Here is a 12,063-nt window from a genome sequence, read left to right on the forward strand (position 1 = left end):
TGCAGAAGGCTGCTGGAGTGCAGTAATTGCCACGCTCCAGTGTCCCTGCTCGTGTACAGGCACCCCAAGCATTTCTGAGTGATTTCTGCTTTTACATGTTGCAAGTACAACTGCTGTCCAAATCATCCTTGATGTCACAAGGGGAGTCAATGCTTCAGTGAGCTTCCTACCCGATGATAAAACTGGAAGGTATATTTCTCTTCCTATATTGTATGTTTCCTACCCCACCAGCACTCCCTCTCCTGATTCAGCCTTAAAAGAACTGTTATAGTTTGAGACTTCAAACAATTGCCTTATTACATCTGAAGATTTTCAATATGCAATTTTTAGTCTACGCACTGGGAATTTTACCATCCAAATCTCTAATACTACCAAGCTTTAATAGGCTTCAGTGGATTTAAAGTCAAAGAGATTAGTTAAAAATGAAGTCAATACCTCACTATCACTATTAAAAGCAGTAAAGTATAAACATGTTGTTTCAAAGTACGTGTTTTGAATTCCCACCTTTTCCATAAAATCTCTTTGAGAGATCGTCGAATATTTTGTCGAATTTGAGAGTTGGGTTGTGACTGAATTGTGTTGGCTGCTGCTTTTGCTTGTGCAGTTGCAAATGCATTGGAAACAGAAGCAGAAGATATTGTGGGATTTCTCAGGCCTCCAGCAAAGCTGGAAGACGCAGCTGATTTTCTGGAAATTGATGAAGCATGGGGAACTGATGACTGTTTTGGAGAGGAAACACTGCCTGATGAAGACCAAGATTTCTTGGGGATAACACCTTTGAATCCTGCAGCAGAGTGTTTAATTGGATGCTTAGGTAGTGAGCTACCAGCAAAGGATGAGGGCTTCTTTGGAGGAAAAGTTTTAGACATGGAAGACGTTGGTTTGTCAGATGAAGTCACCATTTTCTTTGATGCTGTTCCAGATTCTCCAGCTTTCTCTTCACTCTTCTTCTCTTCCTTCTGAGCTGTTAAACACAACACAATAAAAAGGTGACAAAGTACCTTACTGCAGGAATATGAAAAGGATCTTAATAAATATCTGAAGTACTTAATATACTTGGTGTATTCCCTTACCTTACATTAAAAACTGGTGATTGCATGTAACATTTGATTAGCTATACACTTCCTTATAAAAGAATACCAGTTATCAATTCTGAAAGAACAGTCTAGAAAATGATGCCTCCAAAACAGCAAAGTTTTGAGCAGGCAGCCACTCCAGTTTGTGCCATAAAATCTTTCACGTGCTTAGAATTCTACCACCTCCACTGAAGATACAAATAAATGTGTACCAATACATTTAAATTTGCTTTGGAATAAACTCTGGTTAAAAACCAGACATAACCTAATTGTATACAAAGAAAAGCTTATTGAGGAGACAGACCACGCGAAAAGAAGCTTTGCATGGGAAATTTATGAAGACAGTCAGAATATACAGTAACCATGTTAAAAATTACTTCCACCTTCAAAGATTCCAGGCATGGAGTTCATTGTCAAGAATTAATATTCAACGCAAAGAACAAGTGCAAAAACTTCACACCAGTGTGTTTTTCTGAAAGTTTCGTGTCCCACAAAAAACTAATCTGATTTGAAAAAAAGTAATGCCATTTACATAACATCTAGTTATTAACTATATTTTGCAAGTTTGAAAGAACAAATTCAGTCATGACTCAAATCCAACAGTTTGACTAAACTATAACAAGGTAAGTGTTATCTAAAAAAAATTTACAGGTTACAAAAATCAAGTTATCTGGCATTTGCAACAATGAACTTTCACATTTTAATTTTCGACTGTAAAGAAAATTAGAAGAAAAGTAAAAATAATCTGACATCTCTAGCAATTTATAAATTAAAACATTTTCAATTCAAATTCCAGCCAGGCTTCTGAAAACACATACATTAACAAGCATGCATTTCAGCAAATGAAACAACAAATCAGTGAAGTAAGAATATTGTTGATCTCAAATCTCTCCCACTCCCAAAGCACAGATTTGGAGTTTAAATCAGTCATTTTATCCCCCCACTAATAGAACAAAATAAACCTTTTACAGGAAATGTGTATAACATCATAAGCCTAGCAGGTATATAGAGCGGGTCCATATCTTGCATTTCAAGTAAAACTTGAACATATTCTGTTAAATGAAGTTCTACAATCTAGGTGTTAGAACACTTGTTTACTTGATTACGGAAATCAGAAGTTTTCCGATTGCTAATTTCAGTGTTACACCAATACTGAGATTGAGAAAAAAGTGCAAGACGATCCAGGCTTTTGCTCCTCCAATCCCTGGAACAGCCAGGGAATGACTTAAAATGGGAAGATCAGTAAAAATCAGCAAAAACAGTTAAGGACACTTTCACCCTGGGGCAGCAGAAACAGGAATTTAACTTTCAAGGAAAACTTCTAATTTCCAAACACCATCTTGCATCTATTGAGATATCTCTTAGGGAAATGGTTATAAGCTTCCCCTCTCACTTGAAAATAACTATGAACTGGTTAACATGGATCCTTCTAGTCTGATGAATATTTTCAATTAGATTTTCAAAATGTAAGCTATTCTAACAAATCAGGTTAACAAGATGATTTGGCATACTTTCTGGGACCCTGCCAGAGCTACCTCATGGTAACTTATCAAGGAGACCAAATCCAAGTGTTTTCTCTTCACCCTTCATATCCACTGCAGTGGCTTCGGAAATTTTGTCAAAGCTATGATAAACAAGATAAATTATCATCTTCAGATAAACATGTTCTCATTAAAATTACCAAAGTTTTATCACAATTAGGGTAGCTGATGTTATGAAGAACCAATTGACTTATTACAGTTGACTATCCGAGGCTAAATCTCAACTATGCCAAGGGAACTGTTGTAGGCCTAAAAGATAATTTTCCTGATCCACAACGTCCAATCAGTTACCTTCATTCAAGCTAAAATTAGATTCCATGTGGACTGCTTCCTGAATTCCATGGGGTGATACCTTTTACATCTTAAGTAGGATAAAAATCAATGGAGCAGGTGAGGTGTCAAATCAGTGGAGTAGGTGAGGTGTCTGAATTTCTCCACTGAGTAAACCTGAATGATGATGTTGTCGCCCAAAAGAGTAGCTCACTATATAGTGCTGTTCTACTTCTATGCACCAGAACAGCACTTTCAATAATGAGGAACTACTGAATTGATGAAAAAACTGTGGGAAAATGGAGAAAGGAAAGGCCCAGCAGTCTGAGTTGATGAGCTTTCTGGGATCCTGAATATATTTATTTTGGAGTTAGCAATACTCATATCTTCATCAGTAAAGTCTGACTGCATCTTAGGATTCTGTACAAGACCCAGCTTTATGGCACGTCAGCAGACTAGCTAAGCAGGCTACAAATTGGACAAGAGGTGTTTCCTACCCTCTTGGTTTGGCCAAATCAGATTTCTTTGAACCAGTGGAGGCAGACAGCCCAGATAACAGCTTTGGGAACAGGAAACAAATATAACCAAGAGCCCTGTTATTGATGTTTAAAGAAACCTCACGGTCAGCCATCTTCGGTGATTGTTGCTTTTCTGACTCATTTCAAATCTGCATTTTTTCTTCATTCCATCAGCCAGGGCACAAGCACAGAAGTTTCTGTGAGTCATTACAGTATGGGCAGCAAGGCACATTTGGGATTTCAAAACAGACAGGGTAGATTGTGGACTCTTCGGTGCCAAGATCTTTGGTGAATTTGACTGGTGGTTCTATCACTGATGGGGTAATGGTGAATGACCTGGCAATTCTTGAACAGTGCATTAGAATTGCAGAAATAAAATCAATGGCTAGTTTGAAGAGATGCTGGCTTGTATCTGCTGCATTTTTAAGTATTACACAGAATATTTAAAACTAGAATAAATCCTAATGACCCAGAGGGTTCTTGTATGTTACTACAACATAGCCAGAAGCATATCTTATTCCTTCCAAGGTGTGTAGTAGTTCACATTCAAATCAACTGACATTCTGAGAGTTATTGTGAAAATCCTGGTGCAGCTAGTATCTCATGGGGATATATATTAAGCCTCTGGCCATATGTTCAATTAATGGCATGATAGGAACAAGCTACAGTTATCTTATTACACATATTATGTAGAATAACTTTGTGGCCAGTTACTTTTTTTAATCACACCATTAATTGTATGAATATGTGGCCAGGTGACAAATTAAGATGTGATTAACTGGTTAGTCACATCTAAAGTGTAATAGGTAGATGGAGCCGTAGGCTTAGTCAGTAAATGAAGGGACTTGTGAATCTTCCACTCATTTAGAATAGCACAGCCGCTAGATCTTCATGGTCAAGAGATGCAATTAGAAACTGAGAAGTTAAGATGTGGAAAATGCCTTGTAAAGCACCCAAGTCTATCCCCTGTTCTCCCAACAGCCTTGCTCCCTACAAAAGTTTTAGCTTTCCATCTTCAAAAAGGAGCTTTCACTACTTCTTTTCTAAACATACCCAAAGTCCTATAGGTATTCTTGTGCTATTGCATTTAAACAAGCTTCCCATACTACGGGGAGAAAGTTAACTAATGAACCCAACATAAGAGAAAAAATAAAAAGAATGAGGGGAAAAGTGAGGTAAATATCAGCCCCTGCATTCTGGCATTAATGAAAGCTTAGGGTGAGGGGAGTAAAAAATGTTGTCTTCTATCTACAGACAAATATTTTAGATATTTTTCTCATGTTTAGCTTAGATTTTTATAAATTTTGTGCTTCACTTCCTTATTTAGGGCATTTGTTGCATCGCAGAAACTCACTGAAGCCTAAGCCATTAGTTTGATGTCTCCTGAAGGGAATACAAACTATTTTAGATATTAATGACTCCTAAAGCTCAAGCTTTCACATCCTTCTATTTGGTCACTATTTTTCCTTAAGAAGTGTCCTTTTGACCTAGTAGTTATAATATATTTACCAACACTTAATGATAAGCAGCATAACAGCAGCTTTGAAAAAGTTAGTCTCATCTGGCAGGCACTATAAATTAAACTATATAAAACACTTTTAGGAAGGACATGAGATGTGCTAAGCTTCATCATATAACTTAGAAATGTGCAATTTTTACTCTGGTCCAGGTATTTCACAACAGTAATAGGCCAACAGCTCTGAAATGATCTCTCTTTGGACTTGAAAAAGAATGAAAGCTTTCTATAAGATCATCAGCTACTGAACAAAGCATAAATAATTATTCAATCCATATTAAAATAATCTTAAGTCTACAATTTTTAGGGATCGGGATGTAATGTATGATGTTACTGTACAACGTATCTCGCTACAACAGCTACAAAAAAACTAAGTGAAAAATCTGAATATTTATCTTTTTGTCTCTCAACGTGAGATCTTTAAATGCAGAATAGTGTTAATATACACAAACTCAAAAGCTACTAATATTTTTCCTTTAGTTTTTATTCCATTTTCACACTATTTAAACTAATTCTGGAAGGTTTATTTTCTGCTATTATTTTTAAAAAACGACACTTAAATATTATTTTGAAGGTAAAATCATGATTTTGCATAGAGCTGCAACATAAGCTGCAAAAATGCATCTCTTCTACTTTAAGCACTCAGTCTTCAAGACTTATTTAGTGGACTAAAACTTAAATGCTGAATAGTAGATAAGCTAATGTTATCTTACATTTAAAATATGAGTATCCATTTAAAATTCTTAGAACACTAACCCCAGCAGATAATTAAACAAAAAAGTTAGCCTACAGCAAATGTTTTCACCAAATTTAACACAAAGGGAAAAGTGTTTCAGCAAATTTAGGAGTGTTCATCTACATATTGGTTTCTGGTATAGATAAAAATTAATTTTACCATATGCAAGACAAGCTCACCTAAATTAACATTATATACACACACACTTTTAAATCAGAGTTCAATATGGCTAAACATAATCAATCTGTTTTTATATTTATCCTAGTTACATACGGGCTTTTTCATTGCTGTTGAAGTAATTAAGTACATAAAGGTTATAGCATTACTATATAAAGTGAATGCAGCTAAATATTTGCTCATTTGCACGAGTGTGGGAAACATGAACACTACATTCAATATGACTCCCATATTTCGTTTAGCATCAAGCTGTTTAGGGCAGCTTCTTGCAGGCTCTCTATGTATTGTCCTGGCTTAGGCCCTACTTCTAAAAAGCGCATTTTATCAAGTTGCTCTGATTACCAAATCAACATATAAGCTTGTGAAACTGTTCGACCAATGCAACATTGTGAGTGTTTCACATGTAGTGTATGTATGTAAAAAAAATGTATCGATCTCACAAATCTTTCCCACACTACAAAAATAGGTGTCCTCTAAGAAGGGCCCTACGATCAAAGGGACAAAGATCACAAGTGCAAACACAGACCGGTTTCCAGGGTTGCAGAAGCACTAGTGTCCAGGAAGAACGACGTAGCGGCTATCATCAGTTCTAAAGTTGGAAAGGTTTCTGCTGAAGTGGTGCCTCATCAGCAGGCAAAAGAAAAAAAGGTACTAAACTTAGTAAAAAACTCATAAATTCAGAGCAGTTCAGGCTACATATTAAAACTATGTAAGCTCCATGCTAGTAAAAAAAATCCACCAAAGAGAACTTATTACAGGACCTGAAGTTAACAAGGTTTTTAAAGTAGAATCTTGTGTGTGCTCCAATTTCAGTCTCATGCAGCTAACCCTGTCTTGAAAATACTTTTCTTGAATACTTACTAATTTAACGGACCTTGCACTAAGCCATCCGAAGGAAAATATTTTAAGTTGGACACTCATTTAAAATGAGGGCACTGCCAATGCATTTAGGTATAGCATGTATATAAAATTTGTGTATATTCAGTGTATAGGCAGCTCATTTTGCTTGCTCGGTCTAAAAGCGCCTTACTATGAAAAGCCACTAAAAATTGTAGTCAATCTAATATGCCCTATGCTGTCTCCCAACAGACACTGAACTGTGGTAGGCAGATAGCTGGAGCAGTTACCAGAAGTGTACACCCTCCTCTGAGAACAGCATATCAGATGATGTGGAGTTTTATTTCAGACTAGCTGCAGTAGTGGAAAGGGCATTCATGAACATAATACACTATTTGAGGCTTGTAGATGGTTACTATTATTTTTTTTTGTAGCTGATGAACCCATTCAATAGGTGGACAGGCCTTGGTATTCTTTGCTACATGAAGCTGCAGTGTCCTTGTAAAGGTAGCCTCAAGTAGGGGATGTTGACTCAAATCAATTTACCCACCCCTTTCCCCCCAATAAATCCTGAATCCCAGCCTCTCATTCCTGTGGCACACAGGACAGTTTCCCACAGATACCAGCTGGTCCCAGGAGGCAGCGCTGCATTACGGATGGTATACCTCTAGCAAATGATGGAGCTCTTCCAGAGAGAAGGGAAGAGAGAAAGGCCAAACCAAAGTCCTCAGGCAGAAAAATGACACCTGCTGTAGGGTTTAGGGTAATCACTTTGAGCAACCCCAAAATGAATCCTCTCCACAGCTTGCTCCGTTCTGCTCTCACACAAGGGAACAAGGGTCATAATATTAAAGCAGCACCAAGAACATTTAGAAATTCAGTTGATGGAAATTTCTTCAAAGTTGTAGATCAGGGTAAAACATCAACCTTATCCTATTGGGTATCAATGCGACTGTGCCTGGGAAGCTTTGCTTTTAATTAAGCTTCTCTGCCTTAATACAGGGCAGTGGGGAGGAAGGGCAGGGTAGAAACTTTTTTGGCAGGCTTGCCACAAGGTAAGCCAGGCACCCTGATCCCCCATAGCCACTCTGATCCCTCTGCCCAATGTGTTTTGCCATCTGTTCCTTACTTATTCTGCTGCTCTGCTTTCTGCATCCTGCTCTACTTGTTGCTGTTCCCTGCTTCTTCCCCCACCTGCCCTATGCCACACAGCAGCTGTGTGGCATATGTGCCAAGATGGCCACTCTTGCTTTTAGCAGGTTTCAACACTGATATTTTTATGTTTTGTAATGTGAATGTTGAGGCTTGATTAAGGCAGTTTTCACTGCCAAGCACCTGTCTTGTCATTTGACACTTTGCAAAGTGCGTGTAAAGTTCGGCCAAATCAAAGTCCTCCGTTCTCACTGAAGGAGGAAGACGATTAGCTGCAATTTTCTTACCACCTCTTAAAAATCTATGCTGCACCTGGTCCAGGTATTTTGCAGCCCTGCACCCCTCCTCCCCCCTTCCAATGACACACAGAAACTAGAGCTCCTTACTTTTCTTGCAAGTCTGATTTAAGGAATCCCCCTCCCCCCCCCAAAAATACTTCTGCATTTCATGGTCTCTGCTCAGTAGATCATTTGACAATCTTCATGATTTTAATTTAGCAAGCTGTGTGGGACTACGTAGCTACTGCAAGCTTTGGAGACCTTAAAATGAAGTCTGCTTCAGCTTACCAGGAAGTGTTTCTGCCATTTTTTGCTTTTAAATAATCTGAATCATAGCTCCATCAAATCTTCAGTATTCCTCTACAGTAGATGCTGAGTTTTCCACTGTACAACAGATACACAGCAGGCACCCAGTACTATAGTGAAGAGCCTACCATGCACAGGCAGATGTTGAGAGATGCTTTTGCAGGTCTTCATAAGATTTGAATTAAAAACCATTCTTCGATATAACTAGTGGAAGACACTATTTGAAAGAATACAAAGAATCCTTTCATGGCCATAGAAGCCAAGCGCTGATTATCATGCTGTACTATTTCTATAAGTTTTCCAGGACGTTTATAACAAAACTTGCTGTTGATATGCTGAAACTATGGTCTCTCATTTGGACTTATTGTTTCTTTGTGTTCCCCCCTCTGCTTCATCTGTTGTCTCTTATTCTTAGATTGTAAGCTCTCCAGGGGAAAGACCATTTTGTGTTTGCACAGCATCTAGTGCAATGGAGTCCAGGGGGCTACAGCAATTCAAGAAAAATAGTAATAATAGTGCTGGAAATTGAATCCAGAAGTGTTACCTATGTTCTACTGTCACATGGATCTGGATACACTGTATAGAAAGTAAATGTGTCCAAACAGTGGGAGCAAACCTACCACATGCTAAAGTAGCACAGCTACTTTGAAAATCAAAAATTGAAAATCCCTCACCAGGTGAGATGATGCAAGGGGCACCACAACCAGAAGCTTGTCTACAAGCTGACTACAGCTCTACTTTCTGAACAGTCAGAATTGAATGCTGCAGGCTATGACAGAAGTGAGTGCTTGAGGATGTGCACTGGAAATCCTCTGTGCTTGCTTCTTCCCTTAAGCCTCATTAGAATAATTAAGGCAGGGGCATCAAACATACAGCCAGCAGAGGTGCTCTATTGAGCCTGCCGAGCTACTGCTGGGCCACTGGAAGCTTGGGGGGGAGGGGGGAGGCCGGGAAGGTATGTATGGCCAGCTCCGGATCTTGGGGCCCTTTGGAGCCCTGGACTAGCCCCAGACATTGGCAGTGAGCTTGGGTTTCCATCACTGGCAGACCTCTGCTGCAACCAACAGACCCCACCAGTGGGCCTCTAGTTGCTGCACCCCTTGCTGCTCCCAGATCCACTACTGCCATAGTGCCACCCCCATCCCTGGGCTGGATCCAGCCTGCAAGGAGTACCCCAGTCCAGAATGCCCCAGGGCCCCAGATGAGTTTTGACACCCTTAGTTTAAAGGTCGCAAACGAATGCAGATCAGAGAGGGCATGACAGATCAGAGGGAACCGCAGCCTCTAACACGACTCAGGGATTCACATAGTAACTAGCATCTTGAATTTCACCTGAAAAGTTGACTTGCATTCTGCACGGAGAACAGATATATGATAAACCTTGCCCAGAGGCAGGCATTTTAGGTTTGAGTGAACTTTACCATTAATCTTAGTAGTGGCATCTCAAATCTAGTAGGAACAGATGCAATAACTTGGTCAGTTGAAGATGAAACAGGCATCCCTGACCACTTATTCTTGAGAATTCAGCAGTAATAAGTCTAGTACAGGGGGTGGCAATCTATGGCCTGCAGGCCAGGTGCAGCCCACGGAACCATCTGATGCGTCCTGCAGACATGAGGCTTTGGCGGCGCGGGGCTTCAGTGACAGTCGCTTTCCCCTGCCACCGTGGGGAGAACTCTGGATCAGCAGCGAACACGCTTCCCATGCTGCTGCTGTGAGGAATGGGCGGCAGCATCGGCTGAGTCCTGGTGCCCAGCCGCCTCTGACCTGAACTGGGTCACTCCAGCCTGCAGCTCAAAAAGGTTGACAACTGCTGGTCTAGTAAAACCAAAATTGTTAACTGCTTTACCAGGGGGAAGGCAAGCTCCATCAGTTTATTGTACATAGGCTTCAAAAAGGACCTCAAAAAAGGATTCTCTGTCACTCAGCACCCCTACATCTCATCTGAAGTAATGGCAAACCAACTGGCTTTTATGCAGATGTGGCACATATAGCCTCCTACAGGGATGGCAAATGGAAACACTATCGTAATAAAAATACTTTAAAATTAAAACCCAAAGGAATGGTTGCTGCTGAATTCTCAGCCATGTTTTTTTTTTTAAAAAGAGACTTTCCAGTGCATTCATGTAGAGCTGGAAACTAAAAATATGGAGGTCAGCTGCTGCTGCTGCAGATGTCAGTTAGAAAACACTCCACAAAGTGAAGTTACTTACCAGGAAGCGTGGATCCTCAAGAATGTTGCCTCTGCATAGTCACACTGCTGGGATGCACGTCTGGCACCTCAGAGCTTCAGAAACTTGTAGGAGAGACATGCCTATTTGGTGCCACTCAAGCACCCTCTTGTGGCACTGAACATTTGTCGCCTGAATCTCTAAAGGGAGATACAGCCCTCCGCTCCCTCTTTTTTTTTTTTAAAGCTGGAAGAACTACTGGCATGCATGCCTGAAGTCTGCTTTTCCAGACTGCCTGCCACTTCTCTCAAAAATAGTTCTTGGTTGTTTACAATCACCTTTTTAATGATTTTGTAACTTTTAGGTACTTTCAGTGTGTTTCCATTTTTTAATGGGTACTGTGCACTTGAGGTCATAGGCCAGTTTCCCCCCTTCAGGATTCAGTGAAAACTTAAACCCTAATTCCTTTTGTTAAATGAATCTCTGGCTCTTCATTTGCTGGAATTAGGCATCTATTATGGACCAGGGTGAAGCCTCCCTAAACTGACGCTCCTTGTACACAAGGCCTCTATAACCCATACATGGGAGAACTAGCAAACCTGGCTTCAGGCTTTTGATTTAGGGAATGCTGAAAGGTAGATGATATGCCCCACATAAAGGCAAAAACGTAGCTATGCAGACACAAACGAGGTTTTAGCAAAGACAGGCAAAGCTGTTAACCGCAGTGTTAGAATCCATCCTCTGCTTGAGACCAGCCTATAGTAATTTATCCTGTCTACACTAGGAGATTACACCTATGGGCCTGTGCCAGTGGTAGACCCACCCCTGGCTGAAGTGGGGGCAATACTCACTGTATAAAAGGCCCTAGATCTCCAGAAGTGCTTGTGGATTGAAGCGATGGTTCCATTCGGGGACACAGCAGGCCATACGCAGCTCCCAAACCCTGCACGCATCATGCATAGTGAAGCACCGACACCCAGTATCCAGCTGTGGTTATATGCAAAAGACCCTCCTAAAACCCTTTTCATTTGGGGACAGAGGGAAGGATGTACCACTGGTTATTCAACCAAGTGAACAAGTTGACAAAACTAACGTATTAGTAAAAGAATGCAAACAGCAATATAAGGTGGGGAGGCTTTTAATCAACTTGCATTGTTTTTGGTAGTGACAAAGCTAAAAGAACTGCCCCTAAAGGCTAATTTGCATCTAAAACTTGTTTGCACCCTCCTATCCTTTTGTGGCGGCTCCTCACACAGGAGCCAAACACATTGTGATTAGGAGTGCTGATCTTTCATTGCGCAGGAGGTACCAGTGTGCTAGCTACTTGAAAGGGCAATTCATATTGCTTGCTTTGCAAAGGTGCCCAAGCTCCTGTTGGTCCTCTGTAGAAGTTCTGACAAAATCCTCTTGGGTACTCTGGCTGTGAGACAGCCCTTATGCACCCTCCTTGTAAGTTTTCCTACCTACAGCTAATGGCAGATGTCT

General features: G+C 40.3%; 1 protein-coding gene across 4 annotated transcripts in view; it reads right to left on the minus strand.

Annotated features, from left to right (window-relative positions):
* The window catches only part of DIDO1 (death inducer-obliterator 1), a 75,062-nt gene that overhangs the window by 24,928 nt on the left and 38,071 nt on the right, over positions 1-12,063 (minus strand). For all 4 annotated transcript variants that reach the window (XM_019548239.1, XM_019548238.1, XM_019548240.1 and 1 more), the window contains one exon: positions 505-964. In XM_019548239.1, the coding sequence (XP_019403784.1) occupies positions 505-964 (460 nt within the window). The remainder of the gene's footprint in view (positions 1-504; positions 965-12,063) is intronic.

Source organism: Crocodylus porosus, unplaced genomic scaffold (genome assembly GCF_001723895.1).
Source record: "Crocodylus porosus isolate Cpor-Errol unplaced genomic scaffold, CroPor_comp1, whole genome shotgun sequence".
Lineage (NCBI taxonomy): Eukaryota > Metazoa > Chordata > Crocodylia > Crocodylidae > Crocodylus > Crocodylus porosus.